Raw genomic sequence first — 26,567 nt, forward strand, 5'->3', positions numbered from 1 at the left:
ATCACATGTTAGCAGCAGTTCACTCTATGTCCCTACAAACAGCCCAACGAGCACACAATCCAGTGTTATGTTAGCATACCTCAACATAAAACTACAACATCTTTCCTTACCTTGGCAAACATGTATCCCAGATGCAGATGGGTAACAGTTTCCTCCTTACTACATTCAACGCAAGGGCCGTGTACATTATTGTTAAGGTTGTGCACAAGGGATCTGACATGGATTTCGCTTCCCCCCATCTCTTCAGAGATATCTGAATATGTCTGTGATGTTTAGATGAAATGGCAGGCTACTGCAGCGCAGGATCATACATCTACACCTGCATTGTATGCAGCAACCAAAGTGCAATTGCATCTGATGTCCGAGCTCTTGAGTTAATTGAGCAATTGAAATAGAACACCCATCCCACACTCCTAGTTTCTGTTTCACCCCAACTAGTCCTTGGCCACATCCCACCTAGTTCTTGGCTGGTTTGAGTTATATTCCCTGTTTAAGATTGGGTTGGGTGCCAAAGGGCATAGCTCACATTTGCTATGATTCACTCAGCAACCAACCTCCCCCTCCCCCTCCTCCTCCCAGTTAAATTTATTCCAGCTGCAGGTGTTTGTTAACCTGTGGACTGAGAGTTGATTTAAACAGATGACAATATGTAGAGGGATGGGATGGGTTAACCTTGATTCCACTGCCACTTTGGAACTGCACCCATCTTGTGAACTTCACCCCATGCAATTCTGATATTTTCTATTTCCTCCGTGTCCTCTTTAGATCTAATTTCATTCGTCCTGATGGGTTTGGTAAAACCCTTAAATCAAAACACAACAAGGCAGAACACACCATTCTCCTTCACAATATTCTGCCAATGGCCTTCTGGTCCGAAACATGTCCAACCTGTTGGCAATTGTGTTCCTGACTGTCCGCATGGATGTCAGATGTTCTTGCTGGAGTGGTGCAGATCAGATTAATCACTTTTTGAATTAACAGTGAGCTGAGTTACTAATTTCTGATCTCTTCCCTGTGCAGCTTCTTGTAGATGAATGTAATGGTTTAATGGTTCAGGGTGCACCCCAGCTGGCAAATTATGGCTTCTGGAAGTTTAATTAGATTGAAAGATGTAGCTTGAGGTTGTCTGAATCATTAGATTCAGACTTTTCATCTGAAATCTTCCAGGATGTAGATCTCTAGCTACTGCCAGAGGCAGTGTTATCTATGATATTTAACTTAACAATAGCACCTATAATTACGTGGAGATCCTGGCACTCCGCACTATTGCAAAAGGCTAAAATTTTGATGAGAATAGGAACTATGCGGTTGTCCCTTCTGCCTCAGTATTGGCTTACTTGTGCTAGAACGTTAGGGATTCAAGTTCCATTTGAGTCACTTAATCACCCTCCCAGATGAAGTCCTGTAGGAGTGTTGTCCAGTATGTTTAGGATTCTACTTTTCACTAGGGGCCATGGCCTGGTTAAAATATGTGAGGGCAATGTTGAAAGATTATCTGGATTATATTTATCCCTCAATAGTCCACCATTTAATAAGATTATGACTACCCATTAGGAAGTCATAGAGTTGTGCAACATTGAGCCTTGAGCCCTTTGATCCACCAGGACTATGCCAGCCTTTGTGCCTATCTATTAAAAAGTTAATTTATCAGCACTTGATCCGTAGCCTATTATGTCTTGACGATTCAGTGTTCTTCCAGATGCTGCTGAAGTGTTGTGAGAATACTTGCCTCCACCACTTTGGGCAGTGTATTACAGATTGCAGCCATTGTCTGGGTGAAAGAAAATCTTCAACACATCCCCTGTAAAATACTTATTCTTCACCTTAAATCTATGACTTCAGGTCTTAGACCATTTTGCCACGGGGAATGGTTTCTTCCTGTCTATCCTATCTATGCCTCTCATAATTTTGTTTATCTACATCAGATTTCTCCCTCAGCTCCAAGGAAAGCCAACCATCTAGTCTTTTCACATAACTGAAACATTTCACCCAGGCAACATCCTGGTGAATCTCCTCTGCACCCACTTCAGTGTGATCACATTCTTCCTTTCAGGTAGCACCTAGAATGGCCCACTATATTCCAGCTGTGGCCTAACCAATGTTTTATATCAGCAACTGCAGTTCCTTCTTACACAATGTTTTATACAGATGTACTAAACTCACCCTCTGGTTGATGAAAGCAAACATCCACAATTCCATTACCACCTACCTGCCAACTTCAGATCTTTAGACTTGTATACCAATGTCCCTTTGTTCCTTAATATTTCCTCGAGCCCCACCATTCACATACACATCTTACCCTTGATAGGCACTGCCATCTCTCCCCATATAGTTCTGATGTTTTCTATTGTCTCTGTGTCTTTTTAATCTTAATTTGAAATTTGTCAACTGACATTCCACGTCTTTCTGGTATAAAATGCCAAAATTCATAACCCTCTGAGTGAAAAGAAAATTGATATTTATTATTGTCAAATGTACTGAGCTACATCAGCTACAAAGAAAAAAATAATGTAGTAATCCAACTACAGAGAATTCAGAATCAGAATTACCTTTATTTGTCATCCAAAAAACAAGTCTTTTGGACGAGATTTCGTCACCCACAGTCCAACAATAAGAGCAATAAAATAAGCAAATTACACTACCCCAACCAACACAAAACACACAAAAAAAGAAACATCCATCACAGTGCAGATTTTAAAAAAGTGGAAGTACTACATTGTGACTGGAGGATTGGGAGTTTGTCCCTTGCATACCTCGCATATCAGAGGTCATTCAAGAAACTGATGACAAGGGAAGAAGCTGTTCTTGCATTGGGTGGTATGTGTTTTCAAGCTTTTGTATCTACGGTTTGACTGTTCCTTGATTACATTGGCTGTTTTCCTGAGGTGGAATGAAGCGTGTATGGAATTTTCTTTTGGGGGGGGGGGGAGGAGGAGGCCGGTTTAGGGATGGACTGGGCTGTACCATATATCTCTGCAATGTCTTGTGATCTTGGGCAGAGTGATTGCTGTACCAAGCTGTGATGCATCGGGATAGGAGGCACTCTATGGTGGATCTGTAGGAATTGGTGAGAGTCATTGGAGGCTTGCTAGATTCCGAGGAAGTAGAGGTGATGATGTATTTTCTTGGCCGTAGCATCAATGTGGTTGGAGCAAGGCAAATATTTGCTGGTGATATTTACACCCAGGATCTTGAAGCCCTTGACAATCTCTGTTGAGGCATGTACTCCACCCCGCTCCCTGAAGTTGATGACCAGCTCTTTGTTTTGTTGACATTGTGGGAAAGCTGGTGGTCTGGATACCATTCTATTAACTTTTCCATCGCCTTCCCGTACTCCATCGTATCGTAGTTTGAGTTCTAGCCCACTAGGGTAGTGTCATCTGCAAACTTGCAAATGGAGTTAGAACAGGCCTCTCAGTCATTAGTGTAGAGGAAGTAGAGTAAGAGGCTGAGAGCAGAAAGGGTGTTGTGGGAATGGGATGGGGAATTGTAATGACGATCAATTGGGAGATCTACAGTGGACGCAGACGGGTGCGAAGCAAAGCTTACTCTCGGTTTGGTCTCACCAATGCAGAGGATACCACAACAAGAGCACCAAATTCAATAGACGAGTTTGGAGGTGGTGCAGTTGAATGTCTATTTTATCTGGATCCTTGGACTGAAACAAGGGATTGCTCTTTTTTTGCTCTAGATTCCGGCATCTGTGGTTTCTTATGCCTCAAATTCTGCATGATTGTGGAGTGATATCACACATGCCCGACATAATTTCAGAAAAACCTTTTGTATTCCAAAACCTTCACCATAAAGGCCAATACACCATTTTCATTCCCCATACTTATTGTGCTGAGCTGTTTGTATGCAAGAAGCTATGTATTCTACACGCTATATAAATAATGTACACTTGCTAGTTTTTCAATATGAAACATTATGATTATCCATTCTTTCCATTTTCCCCCCAATCCATCTGCATACAAGTCTCTTGACAAAGTACTATTTACATTCCCTTAGCTACCGTCTTAAAGCTGACTTGTACCTAGCTGTGTCTCATCAATAAACTTGCATTCAGTCCTCTGCTGTCCTGCTTTTTCGAGAAGGGAGTGCTGGAGCCTATCAGGTTATCATCTCTGCCTCAAGGTGTTTGAGATCTCCTTGGTTCACTTGATCCCTGTGTACCTTACATCAATAGTGCATTATGTTACTTCTGTTTGAGGATGAAGATGGAGCCAAAGAGTTAAATACATCTGGCAAGCAATGCCTCTAGTTCATCATGCAGGAAGTGACACTGCAGGCGAGATGTGATCTGGGATAAACAGTTCAACTGATGTGACATTCTGTGCATTCGACTTGATGCTTTCTGTGTCATGGTGTTCATACCCAGGAAATACTAAAACATTATGCCTTTCTATTGACAACAAAATGTGGTCTGAACAAAGGATGTGAATTGATATCCAAGGAGAGTCTGACTCCCCTTCAATTGACCTGCTTCCTTGGATTTGACGGTGTTTTGTTAATTAAAAGCTAACTCCACCCTGCTTCATCCTTCTCGAGTACGCTCCTCTGCTCCACCCTTCCGTCTTCTAACACCCTTATCCGCCACAGATTTTTACCCCACCCTTTGTCCTTCAGAGGAGCATTTGTAATTCTGGCAGATATTGATATTGAATTACCCTTCCGTTTGATGCTAAAAGGGACATCCCTGATCTTCACTGCAACAACGTTCATGGGCAATTGAATTGTTCTTTTTTTGTTAGATGCTTTGCAGTTATCTGCATTGATATCGGTGCATACTTATGGCTGAATATGGTGCAAAATCTAGTTGCTAAAGTTATAGATTTATTGCATTTTCCATTAAACTTGTGTTAACTTTACTTAATGACACAGTATAGCCGTAGCATTTATTAAAGTAGTCATAATTTATAGAAGGGTTTCAACTCGAAACATCACCCATTCCTTTTCTCCAAAGATGTTGCCTGTCCCGCTGAGTTACTCCAGCTTTTTGTGTCTATCTTTAATCATAATTTGTGACGTTTTCTGGTGCTGATGAATGGAATAGCCTTTGGCTCCTAAATATCAGCACCAAGCATGCAGCATCAAAGTAATATTTATGGTGCACTCCATACTTATTCATTCATTGATTATGGTCATTGTTGGCAAAGTCAGTAAATGCTTCTAAAACATAAAATAGGCATCTGAAGCCACCAACCCTGTCGCTGCTAAGTCTTCCAATTCACTAATGTCAATGTAGTTCCAGGACAGCATCCTCAGTAGTTAGGTTCTAGTTATACTATCTGATATTTTGAACAGATCACGGCGCTCACTATTTCGAGCTCTATCAAGAGAAGGAAATACCAGGCAGAGGTGAGGGAGGGGGGGGGGGGGGGGGATGTGTTCAAAGCTGCTTTAATGAAATTCAGTATTCTCTCTTCTGGGAATCTCTGGCCAATAATTGCTCTGTATGAAGGAGCAGCATTCAGCATGGTACTAAGAACCTCCAAACTGTACAGCAGGAGCCCTGCATAAGTAGCAGTAGTGCACACCAGCTCACCCGTTGCTCACCTATCAGTCGTTATTTGCTCCATGATTGCTCTTGCATTGGCGCCATTGCCTATCGCAGAACCCTTGGCTCGTGAATTGAGTGAGGGTGGAACTAAGTCGTCCTCCATTCTGAGGTACTGCTTAAGAAGAAATATAAGAAAATAACTGCAGATGCTGGTACAAATCGATTTATTCACAAAATGCTGGAGTAACTCAGCAGATCAGGCAGCATCTCGGGAGAGAAGGAATGGGTGACGTTTCGGGTCGAGACCCTTCTTCAGACTGAAGTGCCGTTCCTGAATTATTTCTTATCCGAGTTGCTTCTGGGCCTTTCCAGATGCGGGTAAAATCAACTAGCTTAAGAACAGCGAGCTATTTCCAAGTCTGGCTGGTATTCTGTACACCTGATACCATTGTCCTTGTTGCTCTGAGTAGCCTGGCCATGTACAGCTACAACTGAAGTAGTGTGTGAATATTCGGAGTGGTGGATGGAGTGTGAGTTAAGTATGCCGATTTATCCTGCATGGTGTTAATCTTTGATGGTTCCTGGAACTGCGCTCTTGAAGCAAGTGGGGAATATTCCATTGTATTCTTCTGCCTCATAGAGGTGCCATAAGGTGGGTGAATAACTGCAGGATGTCTAACCTCAGATTTACTCAGTTTAGGTGGCCAGTCTAGTTGAGTTTCTCATTGGTGATTGCCAGGTATTGATGGTGGGCTATGGTAATATAGTTGAATGCCAAGGTTAGATGGCTCATGGTGAAGATGGTCATTGTCTGGCATTTGCTATACATCAGCCCATGATTGAATGTTATTGATATTACAATATTCAGAACTAAATGAGGCTGCATGGGCTGAAGGAGACTTGAAACCATTATCCAGTGAGTATAATCTGAAAACAAATATTACAGCGTAGCATTTAATCTTTTTTCTTTTCTTTCCCTATATTAATCTCCCAGATTTTTCCAGTTTCTATTTTCCTCTGACTATATTAACTTGTTGCATGTGAATGTACGGCAACAACATTGTCAAATTAATTTATATTATCGGCCTGATTTTACGCCCGTGCTTTTCAATATTACCAGTGATTGTAAAATCATCTCGATGCTGGTTGAGATGTGTAACTGTGCAGACCAGAGCTGAAGCTAGTTTGTGTCTTGTTGCACTCTCTCTACCCTGGTGGGTGTGAGGGAACCTCAACATCACAATTGTTGATGGGTGTGGAGTTCCCTGAAATTCACTGGGAATTCCAGCCAGCCACTCGCCCTTGCCAAATGGCCATGGACTTGTTAACCGGATTGTTGGCAAGGCCCACCATTCTGCATTGGGTGAATTTACTGTTAATGACGAGTTCACAAAAATTGTGCCCCTGAACCTTCCACTCATCTAGCTCCTCTGGTAAACTCCACTGACTTTATTGCTTTAACATTCACACATCATTGCTCTTCATACTGCAATGCTCTGAATTCTAATTCATTCAAAGCTCCTGTTGTCATTAACTGCTTTTTGTGCACATCTTTATTATCACCCACTCACTGTTACCTCCCCCAACGCCCATCAACAGCATTACTATATGGTCCAATACTGCAAACTGAAAATTCTCATCCTCTTGTTTGTTAGATGTAGCTCCAAAGGTGAGATTCTATATCAATTGCACGTGTATGTTTCACTACCAAATTGCTGAGTTGTGCCCCTGAACTGAACTTGGACAAAACAAAGTTTTTCACTGTATCTCAGTACACATGACAATAATAAAATGTCTGAAGAAGGGTCTCGACCTGAAACGTCACCCATTCCCTCTCTCCTAGATGCTGCCTGACCTGCTGAGTTACTCCAGCATTTTGTGATACCTTCAATTTGTACCAGCATCTGCAGTTATTTTCCTACATTCCTTGACAATAATAAAACAGTACTTTGCATGAGGGCTGATCGTCATGTGTGATACCACTGTGTGAAGCGTGATACATTTTATCTGCCAGGCCATTTTATAGCTCACTCTTTGAAGTTCCCTCACTAGGGAGACAGGAGATGAACTCCACCCTTGAGTTACATCTCAGCAGAAGTTATGACGTCACGGAACTTCATTACCCTTGTGGTGAAATTATACCGGCACAAGTGTGCCAGCACTGGAGTAAAATGGGAGGGGATGGTGACAAGGAAATACAGACAATTACTTGTAAACAATTAGTTTTCTCCCTCTGGTCTGTAGACTGCAGCTGAAAGACACGAGTGTCAGATGAGCGAGTGTGAGACTTGTTCCATTGTTTTACCGTTGAATGTAGATTCATCCATTTGAGGAAGGATATTTCATGCAGTGCTTCCTTTGCAACATCCCCAGTGATTTCGATCTTGTGCTGAGCATGATTGGCTTGGCTTCAGAGCTTATAGGTCCTAAATCTAACCTCCCGAGTAGAGCTTAACCTTTCTACTCCCCTTGCTCTGAATTTATTTTTAGATCAACATCATTTAATATTGCATTTCCTATAGGTTTTCCCTTATTTTTTAACATTGACTTCATCACTTAAATGTTTTGGTGATTTTAAGAAAATATGTTCACTTTCATTTCAACAGAGTTAAATAGAGGAATAAGGATGTCTTGCTGCAGCTGTACAGAGCCTTGGTCAAACCATATTTGGAGTTGTGTGTCCATATTTGGTGGTCTTATCTGAGGAAGGGTGTTCTTGATATGAGGAGAGTGCAATGACAATTCTGTAGATGGTCCTTTGGATGGTAGAGCTGACATATGGGGAGTGAGCGGTGAGGCCTGTGTTCACCGAACTGAAGGGCAATGTATCTCATAGAAATCTATAAAATGATAATAGGGCTGGGATGACCAGATACAGATATCTTATAGAAACTTACAAAATTCTTAAGACACCTCTTCCTACCTATGCCTGGACCATGACCCCACCGATAAACACCAGACCTTCATCAGCAGCACCATCACCGACCTCACCAACTCCGGCGAACTACCCCTCAGTGCCTCCAATCTCATAGTTCCCCAGCCCCGCACGGCCCGATTTTACCTCCTACCCAAAATCCACAAACACAATTGTCCCGGCAGACCCATTGTCTCTGCCTGCTCATGCCCCACCGAACTTATCTCTACCTACCTCGACTCCATCCTATCCCCCCTGGTCAAATCCCTCCCCACCTACGTCCAAGACACCTCACACGCTCTCCATCTCCTGGATAACTTCCGGTTCCCAGGCCCCCACTCCCTCATTTTCACCATGGATGTCCAGTCACTCTACACTTCCATCCCCCACAAGGATGGTCTCGAAGCCCTCCGTTTCTTCCTCGACCGTAGAACCAGCCAATCCCCATCGACCAACACTCTCCTCCGCCTAGCAGAGCTGGTTCTTACCCTCAACAACTTCTCCTTTGACTCCTCCCACTTCCTCCAAACCGGAGGCGTAGCTATGGGCACTCGCATGGGCCCTAGCTACGCCTGCCTCTTTGTCGGGTACGTCGAACAATCCCTGTTCCAGACGTACACTGGCCCCATCCCCGAACTCTACCTCCGCTACATCGACGACTGCATTGGTGCTACCTCTTGCACCCATGCAGAACTCACTGACTTTATACACTTCACCTCCAATTTCCATCCTGCCCTTAAATATACCTGGACTATCTCTGACATCTCCCTCCCGTTTCTGGACCTCACCATCTCCATCACAGGAGAAAAACTAGTGACGGACATTTATTACAAGCCCACCGACTCGCACAGCTATCTGGACTACACTTCTTCCCACCCGGTCCCCTGCAAAAAGTCTATCCCCTACTCCCAATTCCTCCGTCTACACCGCATCTGCGCCCGGGATGAGGTGTTTCAGACTAGGGCTTCCGAGATGTCCTCGTTTTTCAGAAAACGGGGCTTCCCCTCCTCCATTATAGATGAGGCTCTCACTAGGGTCTCTTCTACATCCCGCAGCTCCGCTCTTGCTCCCCATCCCCCCACTCGCAACAAGGACAGGATCCCCCTCGTTCTCACCTTCCACCCCACCAGCCAGCGGATCCAACATATCATCCACCAACATTTCCGTCACCTACAACAGGACCCCATCACTGGCCATATCTTCCCATCCCCTCCCCTCTCTGCATTCCGCAGAGACCGTTCCCTCCGCAACTCCCTGGTCCACTCGTCCCTTCCTACCCAAACCACCCTAACCCCGGGCACTTTCCCTTGCAACCGCACGAGATGCAACACCTGTCCCTTCACCTCCCCCCTCAACTCCATCAAAGGACCCAAACATTCTTTCCAGGTGAGACAGAGGTTCACCTGCACCTCCTCCAACCTCATCTATTGCATCCGCTGCTCTAGATGTCAACTCATCTATATCGGCGAAACCAAGCGCAGGCTCGGCGATCGCTTCGCTGAACACCTGCGCTCGGTCCGCATTAACGCAACTGATCTCCCGGTGGCCCAGCACTTTAACTCCCCCTCCCATTCCCAGTCTGACCTCTCTGTCATGGGCCTCCTCCAGTGCCATAGTGAGGCCCGCCGGAAATTGGAGGAGCAGCACCTCATATTTCGCCTGGGCAGTTTGCGGCCCGGTGGTATGAACGTCGACTTCTCCAACTTCAGATAGCTCCTCTGTCCCTCCCTTCCCCTCCTCCTTCCCAGATCTCCCTCTATCTTCCTGTCTCCACCTATATCCTTCCTTTGTCCCACCCCCGACATCAGTCTGAAGAAGGGTCTCGACCCGAAACGTCACCCATTCCTTCTCTCCCGAGATGCTGCCTGACCTGCTGAGTTACTCCAGCATTTTGTGAATAAATCGATTTGTACCAGCATCTGCAGTTATTTTCTTATAAAATTCTTAAGGGGTTGGATAAGCTAGATGCAGGAAGATTGTTCCCGATGTTGGGAAAGTCCAGAACAAGGGGTCACAGTTTAAGGATAAGGGGGAAGTCTTTTAGGACCGAGATGAGCAAGTTTTTTTTCACACAGAGAGTGGTGAATCTGTGGAATTCTCTGCCACAGAAGGTTGTTGAGGCCAGTTCATTGGCTATATTTAAGAGGGAGTTAGATGTTGCCCTTGTGGCTAAAGGGATCAGGGGGTATGGAGAGAAGGCAGGTACGGGATACTGAGTTGGATGATCAGCCATGATCATATTGAATGGCGGTGCAGGCTCGAAGGGCCGAATGGCCTACTCCTGCACCTATTTTCTATGGTTCTATGTTACACTGAGACTGCTCCAGAGTCCAGAACCAGGGTCACAGTTTCATCCTATGGGCTATGTCATTTAGAACAGATTGGGAGAGGGTGGTGAATCTGTGGAATTCTGTAAATATATTAAATGGGGAGGTAGATGTTTCATAATAAACGGTCAGAGAAAGGAGAGTGAACAGTGACAGGAACTGAAGTGAATTATTGGCCATGATCATATTAAATGTTGGAGCAAGGCTGAATAGTCTCGTACTCTTGCTGCTTGTATGATAATACTACGGCTGCTGATTCACTAAAATCCATTTATGGACAAGATCAGACCTGATAGGGGAATAATTTGTTTTGACAGGTCAGTCAACTTAAGGAGGGAATGTTGACCACAACACCAAAATAATATTCTAATTGCATTTCCAATGGCTTAAGAATTTTCCATTCACTTGACCAGACAGATAGGTCTCTGTTTTATGTCCCATCCAATGGATGCTAATTTTAGCAGCGTAGAAATTCCTCTGTATGGCTTTGGAGCGCAAGCCCAAGAAGAAGAGTTCTTTCCAGCGTATACTGAAGATGAGAGAATACTGTGTAGCGGGTCCCTGGTGAGTTTAAAGGGAGTTTGGAGAGGGGGCCCTGGTGAGATTAAAGGGAGTTTGGAGAGGGGGCCCTGGTGAGATTAAAGGGAATGTGGGGAAAATCACCTGGAGAAATAGATACAAAACCATCGGGATTTCAGAACAATCAGATTGTAGATTATTGAAGTTTCACTGTATTTAACAATCTCATTGTGGTCATTGCATCAGCTTTGAGTTGAAGTCACTGTGTGAGGGACATTTCCAGCGGTACAGCCATTCAAAATGGGTACTAAGACAATTTAACCATGAATTGTAAAGACCCTTTCAGATCATAAGATCATGTGATTGGAGTAGAATTAGGACATTTGGCCCATCAAGTCTACGCCATTCATTCATAGCTGATCTATCTCTCCCTCCTAACCCCATTCTCCTGCCTTTTCCCCCATAGCCTGACACCCGTACTAATCAAGAATCTATCGCTGCCTTAAATATATCCACTGACTGCCACCGCAGCCTTCTGTGGCAAAGAATTCCATACATTCACCACCCTCTGACTAAAGAAATTCTGCATCATCTCCTTCCTAAAAGAACGTCCTTTAATTCTGAGGCCATGACCTCTAGTCCTAGACTCTCCCACTAGTAGAAAAGTCCTCTCCACATCGGCTCTATCCAAGCCTTTTCACTATTCTGTAGGTTTCAATGAGGTACCCCCTCATTCTTCTAAACTTCAGCGAATATAGGCCCAGTGCCGTCAAATGCTCATCATATGTAAACCTACTCATTCCTTGGATCATTCTTGCAAACCTCCTCTGGACCCTCTCCAGAGCCAGCACATCCTTCCTCAGATATGGTGCCCACAATTGCTCACAATATTCCAAATGTGGCCTGACCAGCGCCTTATAGAGCCTCAGCATTGCATCCCTGTTTTTGTATATAAGCCTTGTCGAAAAAAAATGCTAGCATTGAGTTTGCTTTCTTTACTACTGATTCTACTTGCAGATTAACTTTTTGGGAATCCTGCGCCAACATTCCCAAGTCTCTTTGCATCTCCGATTTCTGGATTCTCTCTGCATTTTGAAAATAGTTTGGGCCTTTATTCCTCCTACCAAAATGCATGACTCCACACTTTGCTACACTATATTCCATCAGGTCTTCCAAGATATTGTGCTAGCAAATTAAGAATTAGCAGGAAACAGATGATTGTGGATTGACAGAGGACCAAGTAAGGCAAGGAGATTTTGTGGTAGTTTCAAATGGCATGATTTAATTTCCCCTAAACCCGAGTATGAAAAACTTTAAAAAGGACAGACTATAAGAATTCTCTCTATAAAGAAAGCAACCAATACTCTGAACATATTAGATTTGATCCAGTATCCTCTAATGGAGCCAATGGCAAGTGTCAGCTTGCACTCTAAATACTGATTTATTTTATATTCATTTTGCGATTGATGTGGAAAAGAATACTTTTCAGGCACCAGCACCAAATACAAATTATGGTTAGATATTCCTGCAGCACGAAAATAGGTCATTCGGACCATCATGTGCATGCTGACTACTGGGTACACATCCACAGTGCTCATATAGACACTTAAATACTGTCAGTGACTTTGCTTCAAGCACTCTAACAAGCAGCGCATACTAGACACTCACCATTCCCTGGTGAAAATGGACCCCTTCAGATACCCTATAAATCTTTTGTCCCTTACTCTCAAGTTACGTCCTCTTGTTTTATCTCCCTCTGAGGGAAAAATTCCTGCAGCCCATCCTATTAATTTCCCCTTATACCTTTTTTATATACCCTATCATGTCCCTTCTTAACCACCTGCACTCCAGAGAAAACAGGCATAGCCTCTCCAGTATATCTTCATAACTTGAAACACACAATCCCAGGCAACATGCTCATGAATCTACTCTGCACCCTCTCCAGCACTCGCATCTTTCCTTCAGTGTGGCAATTGGAACAGCACGCAGCACTTCAGCTGAGGTCTGACAAATGTTTCATGAAGTCGGAACATAACCTCCCTGTTCTTGTATTTAATGCCCTGACTAATGAAATATGTGATGCCTCTGATTTGGTTCCCAGTTTAGTAGTGCCTGTCGAGTTAGAAATTAAAGGAATGTTGTGTTGCTGTTCCTTTGCTTTCATCGGGGTCAGTATATAATCTCAGCAGCCAGAGAGAGTCCATGTAGGATTGCAGCATAATATTTGCGAAACTAGAGTTTAACTGTTCAGTGCATTAAATCTTGTGACTGGGTTGATAACTTCAAGTGTTCTTATCGAATGCCACTGGTTGACAATTTAGTGATTGTAACATTTTTTCAGATTTGGTGGTAGATTTGGTGTTTTGACATTTTGAGAGAAGTCTCTGGGACACGACCATTTACAAACCAATTAATTGTGTAACAGGAAAAGCACTTGCACAGAATTCGTTTGCACTTTCTTATGAACAATGTAGCTAGTGTGCCATTCTAGTGAGGCACTCAATCAGTTATCCTAACCTCTGTCAACGTTCTGTATGTTTGCATTCCTTTGAAAACTTTGTAATATTTTACTTAAAAATGCATAAATATGCACATTTTGTGTAAAGTGCTTTTCAATGCTCTATCTCCCAGTAGAAACAACACGCACCCTAAACCTCACTCCAGGCATTTTGTCTGTTTGAGATTGACTAAGGGTAGATTGACATTACTGATGTTAAAAGTGCGGCACGGTGGCGCAGCGGTAGAGTTGCTGCCTTACAGCGAATGCAGCGCCGGAGACTCGGGTTCGATCCTGACTACGGGTGCCGTCTGTATGGAGTTTGTACATTCTCCCCGTGACCTGCGTGGGTTTTCTCTGAGATCTTCGGTTTCCTCCCACTCCAAAGACGTTCAGGTTTGTAGGTTAATTGACTGGGTGATATGTAAAAGTTGTCCCTGGTGTATGTAGGATAGTGTTAGTGTGCGGGGGATCGCTGGGCGGCGCGGACTCGGTGGGCTGAAGGGCCTGTTTCCGCACTGTATCTCTAAAAACAAAACAAACCAAAAAAATAACACCAAGGCTGCTGCTTCTGGGTCGTGTAAAGTGTTTAGCATCTGGAATAAATACTTGTATTCATATATGTAGAAGAGTTTTTCTCCAGAGATGCTACCTGACCGGCTGAGTTATTCCAGCACTTTGTGTGTACCTTGTATTTATATAGTTCCATTAAAGCAATGTTACTGGTGTAATTGTAATGTAGGTTATCTTAAGAGTGCTCTCCATGTCCTTAGAGTGAGAGTCCAACTTATGTTGTAAAGGAGCTAAATGTTCGTCCTTGCTGCTTGTGATGCAGAGCTCCACCATTACTTTGGACGCAGTTGTCTGGTCTCCACTCTATGGTTTTCTGCCCATTACAGTTAACTGATCTGATCAGCTGTTCCCTGCAGTCACCATTTTCACACATCCAGCTGCCCTTGTAATTTATCAGCATGTTACTTATGTTATGGGAACATAATGGATTTTGTTGGCAGTAAACCAATCCTCAACATCTATTTTCAGCTGACTGGTGGGATTACTCACTAATTACTGGTGTCGTGATGAAACTCCCTCTGAAGGGAGTACTGAAGAGTCTTGAAATATTTTTGACATCTATTTTCCAGTACATATTCCTTTTAACTGGCTGTGCGAGATATCAGGAAAAATTAATGGCATTTTCTTTTAAATATTTAATCTATATTTGGGAGATAACCGGAGGAGTGATAGGGATGCGATTTGCTCTTGTCGGAATGTTGGTTATTCTATGCTCTTGACACTTTTCAGAAATTCACCCGTTAAACTGAAAGCTAACAGCTCATCACTATTTGAAGATGTTTTTGATGTTTTAGCATTTATTCCACTGTCAAGACTCCTTTTCCTTGCAAGAGGCTTCCAATTTATTTAATTACTTCAATTTAAATTCCTGTGTTATTCTAGTGGAATTTGAACGTCTCTGGATCAATAGTTCAGCCACTGTCAGTTAGTCCAGTGACTTAATCGCTTTGCTACCATATTCTGTGAATTTATGACCAGTCGCTTTTCCAAAGTTATCACTCTTGGCTCAGTTGTATTAGAGTCATGCCCTGGACATAAGACTGTATATGTTTTTGCCTTTTGGTACATGTGTTCTCACAATCACTCATTTGCTATTTTGAATTCAATCTTTCAGAAGCTTATCTGTATTAAACTGTGGTAACTTTGTCTGGATCCAGTGCTTGGAGCAGATAAATACGTTGCTATGTAGTCTTTTGTGGAGGGGGTCGGCAATTCAATGTTCATGGATGCTGGATTTTGTAATGGGGTGTTAAAAATGTGTGGCATTATTGGGTAAGGAAGCAGACAGAACTGAGGTGTGGGATGTTATGCTTAGAGGATAATAAATTATGGCCGTATAGGTTGAGTTAAGGAATAGAAAAGGAACAATCATATTGCTCGAAGTGCATTGTAGATCTAAACAAATAAAGGAAAATTGAAGAGCCAGTGAAAAAATAATGTGGTAATAGGGAATTTTTAACTGACTTCAAATTACCCTGGACTAACATTGTAAAAGATAGGTGAAGCAGTCTCAGCTGCCAGAGGAGGTAGTTGAGGCTGTGACTATCCCAACATTTAAGAAACAGTTAGACAGGGTTGGAGGGATATGGACCAAGCGCAGGCAGGTGGGACTAGTGTAGCTGGGACATGTTGGCCGGTGTGGGCAAGTTAGGCATAAGGGCCTGTTTCTACACTGTATCACACTATGACTATGACTCTGTGACTATTACTGTGGGGAGGAAAACGGAAGGAGTGGATATGAAAGGCAACAATTGGGAATAAAATTCTAAATGAGGCTAAATCCGATGTTTGTAAAGTTGAGATTTGTTTTGCTCTATGAAGGTACATTGGTGTCAAAGTAGCATGAGGCATTCAAGAATGCGATGAATGTTCAGAAAAGGAACTCCGTAAACTATAGCCACGCTCTCTTTGGATGCTGAGCATCGTGTTAGAAACAAAAGAAGGGGACAATACGGCCGAAACTGAAACATCAACATTAAATAAACTTAGAACCTCTGTTTGCTATATAAATAAATTGGGTGCAAATGTAGGCAGGTTGACTAGTAAGTTTGCGGCCTATACAAAACTGGACGAGTTGTGGAAGGTTGTCAAAGGATACTGCATGATATAGACCAATTGGAGGTATGGGTGGAGAAATGGCAGATGGAGTTTAATCTGGACAAGCGAGGTGTTAAACTTTGAAAGTCACACACAAGAGGAAGGTATACAGTAAATAGAACCTTTAGGAGCATTAATGTACGGGGGAGCTTGGGTACAGGTCCGTAGCTCACTGAAAGTGGCAACACAAGTAGATAAATGGTTAAGGAGGTCTATGGCATGTTTTCCTTCATTGGTCAGGCTGTTGAGTGTAAAAGTCAAAGTAATATTTCAGCTCTATAAAACATTGGACGGGTCATAATCAAAGTATTATGTGCAGGATCGGTTGGTTTTTTTACAGGAAGAATGTAGAGGCTTTGGAGAGAGAATGGAAAGGTTCACTAGGATGTTGACAAGATTAGAGAATATCAGCTATAAGGAAAGGTTGGATAAACTTGGTTTGTTTTTTTAATGGGGGAGGCTGAGGAAGTAATATAAAATTGAGAGGCATAGATAGGGTAAATGGCTTTTGTTCCAGGGTGGAAATGTCAAATAATTGAGGGCAGAGCGTTAAGATAAGAAAAAAGCTTAAAGGAGATTTACAAGTCAGGTATTTTTACAGTGATGTGTGCCTGGAATGTATTGCTAGAGGAAGTGGTGGAAGCAGATATGACAGCAGTGTTTAAGAGCCTTTTAGACAGGCCAGACAAAGCAGGGAATGGAAGGATGTAATCCATGTGGAAGCAAAGGGGGTACATAAAAAAATTATTGCCAAGCAAAATCATGGAAAACCCCCAAGTTGTTTTTTAGAGGTATGCAAACAGAAACAAATAAAAGTAAGAGTTAAGTCCTTGGAAAAACATGGAGTGGAAAAAGTATATAATTAAATATTTTGTTTCGCGGAAGTAGGGATGGATGCATTATAAAGTGAAAATGAAATATTGTGTATGATTCATAAAAAGAGGACATATGTAGATATACTCTAAAAGTGGGCCTGGGTCAAATGTGTATCCTAATTGCTTAAAAAGAAGCAAGGATGGAAATAGAGTCTCTAACCATCATTTTCCAAGTGCTGTGTGGCACTGCAAATCTGCCAATTAGACACTGTTGTGTGTGGGACAGACTGAGAAACTATGGGCTGTTCAATCGTTGACACTGACGTAACGTGAAGGGCATCATTGATAATTGAGGGACAGCCATTAATCAACATTTGGAGAAGCACAGGGTAATCAATGAAAACAAAAAAAAACTGCAGATGGAAATCTGAAATCAAAATAAATTACTAAAAATCCTTTGAGGCCAGACAGCAACTGTGAAGAGAAACAGAAAATCGTTTCGGACCTGAACTATTTTGGGATGTGGTGCCCAAAATAGTGTAATAGATGAAGTTGAAATAAATACATAAGTTCAGGTGACCAAGTTCAACAGGCAAGACAAAAAGCAACGTGTATTTGCTTCAACTTTATCTATTACACCTCCTTGCATCCCACCTCCTTGCTGATTAATTTAAACCCATCCAAGTGGGGCCACTAACGCTCAGTTGGGACATAGAAAACATAGAAAATAGGTGCAGGAGGAGGCCATTTGGCCCTTCGAGTCAGCAATGCCATTCATTGTGATCATGGCTGATCATCCACAATCAGTAACCCGTGCCTCCCTTCTCCCCATAGCCCTTGATTCCGCTAGCCCCTAGAGCTCTATCTAACTCTCTTTTAAATTCATCAATGACCTGAAAAAGAGGGACTGGTCCCTCCCACTTGCACTAGCTCCTCGGCCATGTATTCATTTTCCATAACCAGGTGGGTAGGGTGGGGGAGGATCTGGAGATAGGCCTGAAGAAGTGTTCCGATCCGAAACATCAGCTGTTCCTTTTCTCCAGAGATGCTGCCTCAGCCGCTGAGTTGCTCCAGCACGTTGTGCCTATATTCTACTACAAGCTGACTGTTTGCCCTCCCCTTTGAGAATGTTCTGCAACTGCTAGGAGACATCCTTGACACCCGCACCAAGAGACAACACAGCATCCGGGAGTTCTGTTCGTGATAACAGAACCTCCTGTCTAACCCCCTAACTGTGGAGTCTCTTATCACTGTAGCTCTGCTAACTCCACCCTCCCCTGCATCAGAAACCATCATACCACAGATTTAGCTGTTGCTGGTTTCCTCTGAAAGTCCCACCCCACCACCAACAATATTCAAAATTATGTACTTGTTACTGAGAGGAATGGCCAGATGAGATTGCAATGATCAGGTGGGAGTTTGTAAGAATTATGGGTGACATTGAGACTAGAGTGAACGTACTAGACCTATTTTGGTGTTCCTTGAAGTTATAAATTAATTTAAAAAATTACTATAAGTTGTCCATGTTCTTGTTTTTCAAATGCACTGACAGCAGTGAATATGTGTTAGATAATACAGCTTTTTACTGGCTTGTTTCATCTGCTATTGGAAGGATATTGATGTTTGAGATTGGTATTCTTATGGTTCTTTGGATTCCCAAGAATTATTAAATTCATATTTTTTCTCCCATGTCTCCTTATGGCATTGGAGGTTATATCGGCTCAACGAGTGTATCCCAGCTCTTAGCAATCCCTTTCCCAACTACATTTCCGTGGAATTTATTCTCCAGACAGTCTCATCAACTCCCTGCCCGAATTTTACTAATCACTATGCACCGTGCAAGTTGTAGTGCCCAGTTAACATATCTCTGTGAATTTGGCATGTGAAAGAAGTCTGATGCCCCTGGAGCTAACCCATGTCTTGTAAAACAATATTTAAATTCCACACTCCTGGAGATTAGGATTGAATCTTTGTACATTTGTTTGACATCTTAGAACACCTGCGGCACAATTGAAACAACATTAGTTCTCTTAGCTATCCCTGTGGTTCACCAATAAAGGTTGCAATTTAATACTGAATTGGAAGGCAATCTCGAGCCCACAACATCTAGGGTTTGTGGAAGGCTTTGACGCTTCTGTAGCCTGTTGTCCATCAAAGATTAAGGTTGGCAAATTGATTGAAAACAAACTAATGTTAGCTCAGTGAATTTCAGAACCCTCGGTTTACAAGTCATGTTTCCTTCAATACTTTCTAAGTCTTGTGTATTGCCCATATCGTCTGAGCTAAAGTTGGAACTGTGGTGATGAGTTTCAGGTTGTGTTACAGAAATGTTTCATCTAAAAGATGGATTTACAATGTTGAGTGACAGTGTATTGGATTTGAGTGAACATTACTTTTACTGACCAGTGTGTTCCCCAAATTGAAAAATGTAATTCCATTCAATTTAAAATATATCACTTTTCATTTGGATGTCTAAATATTTTTGGTCATTCACAATGTTGTACATATTTCACAACTACCAAGCAACACCTCTCTGTTGTTTCGAAATGCTTGCTATATTAAGTAACTGGCCCATGTGCAGGCGGGATGAAATTCCTCTTATTTGTAAAATCTCCTTGCAGTAAACCGGCATTAACTATGTAATTTATTGTCACGTGTACCAAGATAAAGCGAAGACTTTGTTTTGCATGCTACACAGGATAAAAGCGAACATCTGTCCATGATTATGATCAAAAACCACGTGAGAACAATAGGTAGAGCAAAGTGAAAAGGTGTTCTGCAGAATTTTGTGTTGTGCCTGCAGAGAAAGTGGAGATTTTTTAAAGAGCACGGTCTGCAATGAGGTGGATTGGGGAAGGTGGGGGTGGGGGGGGGGGGGGGGGGAGAAGGGGGGGTGGTTCAGGAATGCATCCCTTAGCTTGTAAGAATCTGATAACAGCAGGGAAGAAGCTGTTCTTGAATATGGTGCTGCGTTTTTTTCAAATGGAGTGTAGATAGCATCATTGGGTGGGGAAGGGGAAGAAAGGTCAGTTTGCATGATACACTGGGCTGCGTCTACAACTCTTTTTGCTCGCAATCTCGGGCGGAGCAGTTTCCAAATCAATCTGTGATGCATCTTGATAAGATGTTTTTATGTTGCTTCTTTGGAAATTAATTGTAAGAGTTGATTTGAGTCATGTGAATTTTCTGATGAGCTAGAGGTATTGGCCGTAATGACAATTGTTTTGAACCAGGACAAATTGTTGGTAGTATTTACACCTAGGAACCTAAAACTCTCAATCGTCTCTACTTCAGCACCATTGATAAAAGCTGGAGCATGTAGTTCACCCCACTTCCTGAGGTCGATGACTGCCCCAATGACCCTGAAATAGGTGGTATCGTAGACTGTGAATATGGTTACCAACCGCAGTTCCTTGTGGCTCCAAATGGCTAATGGAGTTTAATTCAGATAAGATAGACACAAAAAAGCTGGAGTAACTCAGCGGGACAGACAGCATCTCTGGAGAAAAGGAATAGGTGCCGTTTCGGGTTGAGACCCTTCTTCAGACATTCAAGAGTCTGAAGAAGGGTCCCGACCCAAAAGGTCACCTATTCCTATTCTCCAGAGATACTGTCTGACCCGTTGAGTTGCTCCAGCTTTTTGTGTATATCTTTGGTTTAAACCAGCATCTGCACATCCTTCCTGCACTATAATTAGTCATTTTCCCAGGGTAACAGGATCAAGAACTAGAGGGCATAGGTTTTAGGTGAGAGGGAAAAGATTTAATCGGAACCTGAGGTAACGTTTTCCATACAGTGGGTGGTCTGTTTATGGAATGAGCTGCCAGAGGAAATAGTTGAGACAGGTACTATTGCATTTGACATTTGGACCTGTACATGGAAAAGAACAGTATAGAGGGGTATGAGCCAAATATGGGCAAATGGGACCAGCTTAGATGGAGCATTTTGATCGGCATGGACAAGTTGAGCCAAAAGACCTTTTTCAGGACTAAGATTCTGGCAAATTCCTTTTGCTAACATTGAGGTGGAGGTTGTTGTCAGCCTTGTACACCTGTTTGACCACTGCAGCAAATGTCTAGCTTGTAAATGGCCTTTATGTAAGGGCCTAATTTGTAAATTCTACCCCAATAGATAAGAACCAAACAAGTTAAACCAGATTTAATCAATTGAAATCGATATCATAGTGGATGAGATAAAGTTGTGAATACATAATATCCGTATTTGCATGGAAAATCTGGCAAATGCAAACAAACTTCCTAGTTTTTTGTTGGAACAGTTATTGAATTAGATAGTCATGGGTTTGATGCCCATTTTAGAACTTCAGGACGTAGATCACTTTATGGATTCCAAAGCAAGTGACACACGAATGCTGTGTACCAGGTGAAATGTTAAACTAAGGCCCATTTGTCAAAGGGGAGACCTAAAATATCTTGTGACACAAAAGTTTGTCAATTGGAGCTCCTAACCAGTCAATATCATTGAGCAATATTCATCCATTTTTTTATCGCATTGCGTAATTATGTCGCAAATGGTAGCTGTCTACTCTGGCATTGCATTTTAGAGACATCGCAAGGTTTTGAGATACAAGCTGTGATTTGATTTCTGATCAGAACTATTCAGGGCAAACACTGGCATTTGCAAACAAGGGGCAGCAACACTTGAGAAACCTATTTCCTGTCCCAGCTTGGAACAAAATTACCTGAGGGTGGGTTGTCTGTACTCTGGTGTCTAGGTGAGAAACATATATTTAAGAGCCACAGAAAATAGATTTGATAATTGGTAATTATCAACACACATCAGTCACACATTCGCAGTATTTCCGTCATTGGTCTCTCTTCAGAAAGACCTATAAATTATCCTGGCACCATTTATCTTCACAATTTACATTTTAGGTAAAATACTTACCCTGATAACAAAGTTCTGACATTCAATTTGCATGTTTAGTACTGCCAATGTTATCTCAAATAAGAGTAAAACATGAGAGATAGTTTGGGGCAGGGACGGTAATTCAATGAAGCATATAGCACATCTATATCTGTCTCTCTATATATATATACATTATTAAAACTCTCATCTTGTTTGATTGTTTGTTTATCTGTTCTCGAAATACAGCTAAAACGGTACACGATAGCGCGACAATTTTAGGCCCACCTTATTTACCATTGTCCTGGGGTGGGTTGTAGGAAGTTTTGTTCAAATTTGTGTTATATTTTAAAAGTTAATGGCTTTCTAAAGTTGAAAAAAAAATATCACTTTTCCATTTACCCTGGCCGTCAGCCGCGTTCGACGTCACAATGCTTGTCTCAACTTTAGCTGAGAACCACAGCACATTTGGTCACTTGGAGCATTGCTTCAGGTTAGCTGGGTTTTGCCTTTAAGTTATTGCCTTAATTTGTGGGGTTTAAGGAGCCTTGGGGAGTCCCATGTGCAGTTCCATACCAATACCACAAAGGACAAATGGTTTTCATGTCAAAAACTGCTGGCAGCCCTACATGAGGCCCTTGCATCAAAAAGCCTGAAACTTTACTTTAGATGTGAATGTACAATCTAACCCATCAAACTGTAAACCAAAGTGTATCTGTTCATCACTCAATCTAACATGTTATTTTGTGTGTTGCCTGTGCAGGTTTTAAATGAAGAATGTGATCAGAACTGGTACAAGGCTGAGTTGAATGGAAAAGATGGCTTCATCCCAAAGAACTACATTGAAATGAAACCACACCAGTAAGTTGGTGCTGTCTTTGCCTTCCCCAAGTCCGATTGAAGGGGATCAATAGGATGCCTGCAGACTAGGGGCATTTTTAGTGACTCGTACATAATTTCATTGCAACATCGCTCCTACTTCTCTCCAAACACTTGATGTCTTGATGTGGATTTCTTCATGTCCTCTCCGTTGTGGATATGTATCAGGCATATTTGAATTACGTTATCGTTTGCTGGATTTAATGGTGTTTGATATGTCTAATGTTTACAGTGGGTCTTGGACCGGACCTACTGTGAGGCTGTCACGCCAAGGGTCCAGGTCGAGCGAAGGTGGGAGACTGTTTCAGGGGTGAGTGAACGTAGACTCCAGGAGAGCCCGGTGGCTGTGCCTATTGCAAACAGGTACACCCTCTTGGGAGCTGTCGGGGCAGAAGACGCTCCCAGTCCGAGCGGCGGACGTGTTGGCAGATCTAACCCAGGCAAGGAGACTCGACCGGGGAGACCGAAGTCAGGAAGAGCCATAGTAGTGGGTGACTCCATTGTCCGAGGTATGGACAGTAGATTCTGTGGCCGCAGGCGGGACTTGAGGATGGTCTGTTGTCTCCCTGGTGCCAGCATTCAAGATATCACGGACCGGCTTCAGAACATCCTAGCGAGGGAAGGCGATCAACCGGAAGTAGTTGAGCACATGGGCACGAACGACATCGGGAGGAAGAGGAAGGAGATACTGCAACATGAGTTTAGAGAGTTAGGAAGAAGACTGAGAAGTAGGACGTCGAAGGTGGTTGTTTCTGGACTGTTACCTGTACCTCGTTTTGGTGAGGGCAGGAATAGAGAGATCGGGGATATGAATGTATGGCAGAGGGGCTGGTGCAGGGAGCAGGGATTTCGATTTCTAGACAACTGGGATATCTTCTGGGGTAGGGGTGACCTGTACAAGAGGGACGGGTTGCACCTTAACAGCAGGGGAGGCAACATTCTGGCAGGCAGGTTTGCTAGTGCTACACGTGTGGCTTTAAACTAAGTAGTGGGGGGGGAGGGGTTGACAAATTGGGAATATGAAGATGGAGTTAAAGGGGAAGCGAATACAGGAGAAAATGCAAAGGACTCTCAAATAAATGGGAAGGGAAGTTCTAAAAGGGATAAGTGAGTAAGGTCAGGGTCAATTGTGACCGGTGTGAGAGGGGAGGTGAATACCGAAATTAAAGTGTTGTATTTAAATGCGCGAAGTATAAAAAATAAAGTGGATGAGCTTGAGGCTCAGTTAGACATCGGCAAGTATGATGTTGTGGGAATCACTGAGACATGGCTACAAGAGGACCAGGGCTGGGAACTGAATATTCAGGGGTACACAACATATAGAAATGACATACAGGTGGGCAGAGGGAATGTGGTCGCTCTGTTGGTGAGGAATGATATTCACTCCCCTACAAGGGGTGACATAGAATCAGGAGATGTAGAATCAGTATGGATAGAAATGAGGAATTGTAAGGGTAAAAAGACCTATTGGGAGTTATCTACAGGCCCCCAAACAGTAGCCTTGACATAGGGTGCAAGTTGAATCAGGAGCTAAAATTGGCATGTTGCAAATGTAATACTACGGTGGTTATGAGAGATTGCAACATGCAGGTAGACTGGGAAAATCAGGTTGGTAATGGATCCCAGGAAAGAGTTTGTGGAGTGCCTCCGAGATGGATTCTTAGAACAGCTTGTACTGAAGCCTACTAGGGAGAAGGCAATTCTGGATTTAGTGTTTTGTAATGAACCTGATCTGATCAGGGGACTCGAGGTAAAAGAGCCATTAGGAGGCAGTGATCACAATATTAACTAGGTTAATTCCCGGAATGGCGGGGCTGTCATATGTTGAAAGACTGGAATGACTAGGCTTGTATACACTGGAATTTAGAAGGATGAGAGGGGATCTTATCGAAATGTATAAGATTATTAAGGGGTTGGACACGTTTGAGGCAGGAAACGTGTTCCCAATGTTGGGGGAGTCCAGAACAAGGGGCCACAATTTAAGAATAAGGGGTAGGCCATTTAGAACGGAGATGAGGAAATACTTTTTCAGTCAGAGAGTTGTGAATCTGTGGAATTCTCTGCCTCAGAAGGCAGTGGAGGCCAATTCACTGAATGCATTCAAGAGAGAGCTAGATAGAGCTCTTAAGGATAGCGGAGTCAGGGGGTATGGGGAGAAGGCAGGAACGGGGTACTGATTGAGAATGATCAGCCATGATCACATTGAATGGCAGTGCTGGCTCGAAGGGCCGAATGGCCTACTGCACCTATTGTCTATTGCAGTGCTACACTTAAGCATTATGCTGACAGTTGTTAAAGATAGTGTATTTTAGACATGCAGGCACAAATGACAGCATTTTTCATCCTCGTGCAGTTCAGCACAGTGACTAGTTTGCGTTGAAAGTAACATTAGCCTCTTCTGACTCTTTGATTGTAAGTTATAGCCCAGTGATTAGAGGGAGGTGGATGTAAACCAGGCAGTGTGAAATGTCAGCAGATTATGCTAGTGAAGTGCGTTTCTGCTCAGACAAGGTAATTGCACAGCGAAAGGTGGTTTGCAATTTCTCTGATGATGGGAAGCCTGGAGATGGATCTAATTACGATAAATGATAGCACTAATGTGATTAAAACAAAAGTTCATTAGGGCAATGGCACAATCATTTCATCTGAAGGACCAAATACAAAATGAGGATCATGACAAAGTTAATGCAAGGCTGTTTAATGAAACTAGGATGGTCTATTTACAGTCAGGGTATTATATTAATAGAAATCTGAAACTTGCTTCTCTAAAGGAAAATGGATGCTGGGGGAAGCAATTTGGTGGTTTCCTGGCTGAGGTCAGTAGAATTTTGGGGTGGAAATTGATAGATTTGACTAAAATAGACTTGGTAAGGGCACCCTGAATTGAGTTGAATACAGATTTGATAAGAATATTTTTTTTAGATGGTGAAAATTGCAAAATAAAAATTTACCATTGTAGCACAACAGTGCAATATGTATGTGATATAATTTGAATGAATTGCTACAGAATCTAACATATTAGAAAGATATTTGTCATCACCATATCTATATCACTCCTTGCACCAAAGTTGCTCCCACTCCACTGTCTATCCTCATGGCAAAACGTCCCTTCAAATATTTATTCAGTGCATTCTTGAACATGCTGTATAACGTTTCTCAACACAGATCTGCTGCTTTAGTTAAATACCTGTTCACTGGTTGCTGATCCATCTTAGAAACAACAACAAGTAATTCAAATATAGATTGGAATGGCACATAGAGCGGGTTATCAACTGAGATTATCACCAGACCCTGTGAAGAAGACTAATAGGCAGAATTAACCAAGTAGACAGTCAGCTTGCTGCCAAGTCACTTTAGAAACATAGAAACATAGAAAATAGGTTCAGGAGTAGGCCATTTGGCCCTTCGAGCCTGCACCGCCATTCAATATGATCATGGCTGATCATCCAGCTCAGTAACCTGTACCTGCCTTCTCTCCATACCCCCGATCCCTTTAGCCACAAGGGCCACATCTAACTCCCTCTTAAATATAGCCAATGAACTGGCCTCAACTACCTTCTGTGGCAGAGAATTCCACAGACTC

The 26,567-nt window shown here is 42.7% G+C and overlaps 1 protein-coding gene across 1 annotated transcript in view; it reads left to right on the forward strand.

Annotated features, from left to right (window-relative positions):
- Positions 1-26,567, forward strand: part of LOC144594557 (growth factor receptor-bound protein 2) — a 113,569-nt gene that overhangs the window by 51,544 nt on the left and 35,458 nt on the right. Inside the window, exon 2 of the mRNA XM_078401254.1 lies at positions 22,869-22,966. Within this exon, the coding sequence (XP_078257380.1) occupies positions 22,869-22,966 (98 nt within the window). The remainder of the gene's footprint in view (positions 1-22,868; positions 22,967-26,567) is intronic.

This window comes from Rhinoraja longicauda, chromosome 6 (genome assembly GCF_053455715.1).
Source record: "Rhinoraja longicauda isolate Sanriku21f chromosome 6, sRhiLon1.1, whole genome shotgun sequence".
NCBI lineage: Eukaryota > Metazoa > Chordata > Chondrichthyes > Rajiformes > Arhynchobatidae > Rhinoraja > Rhinoraja longicauda.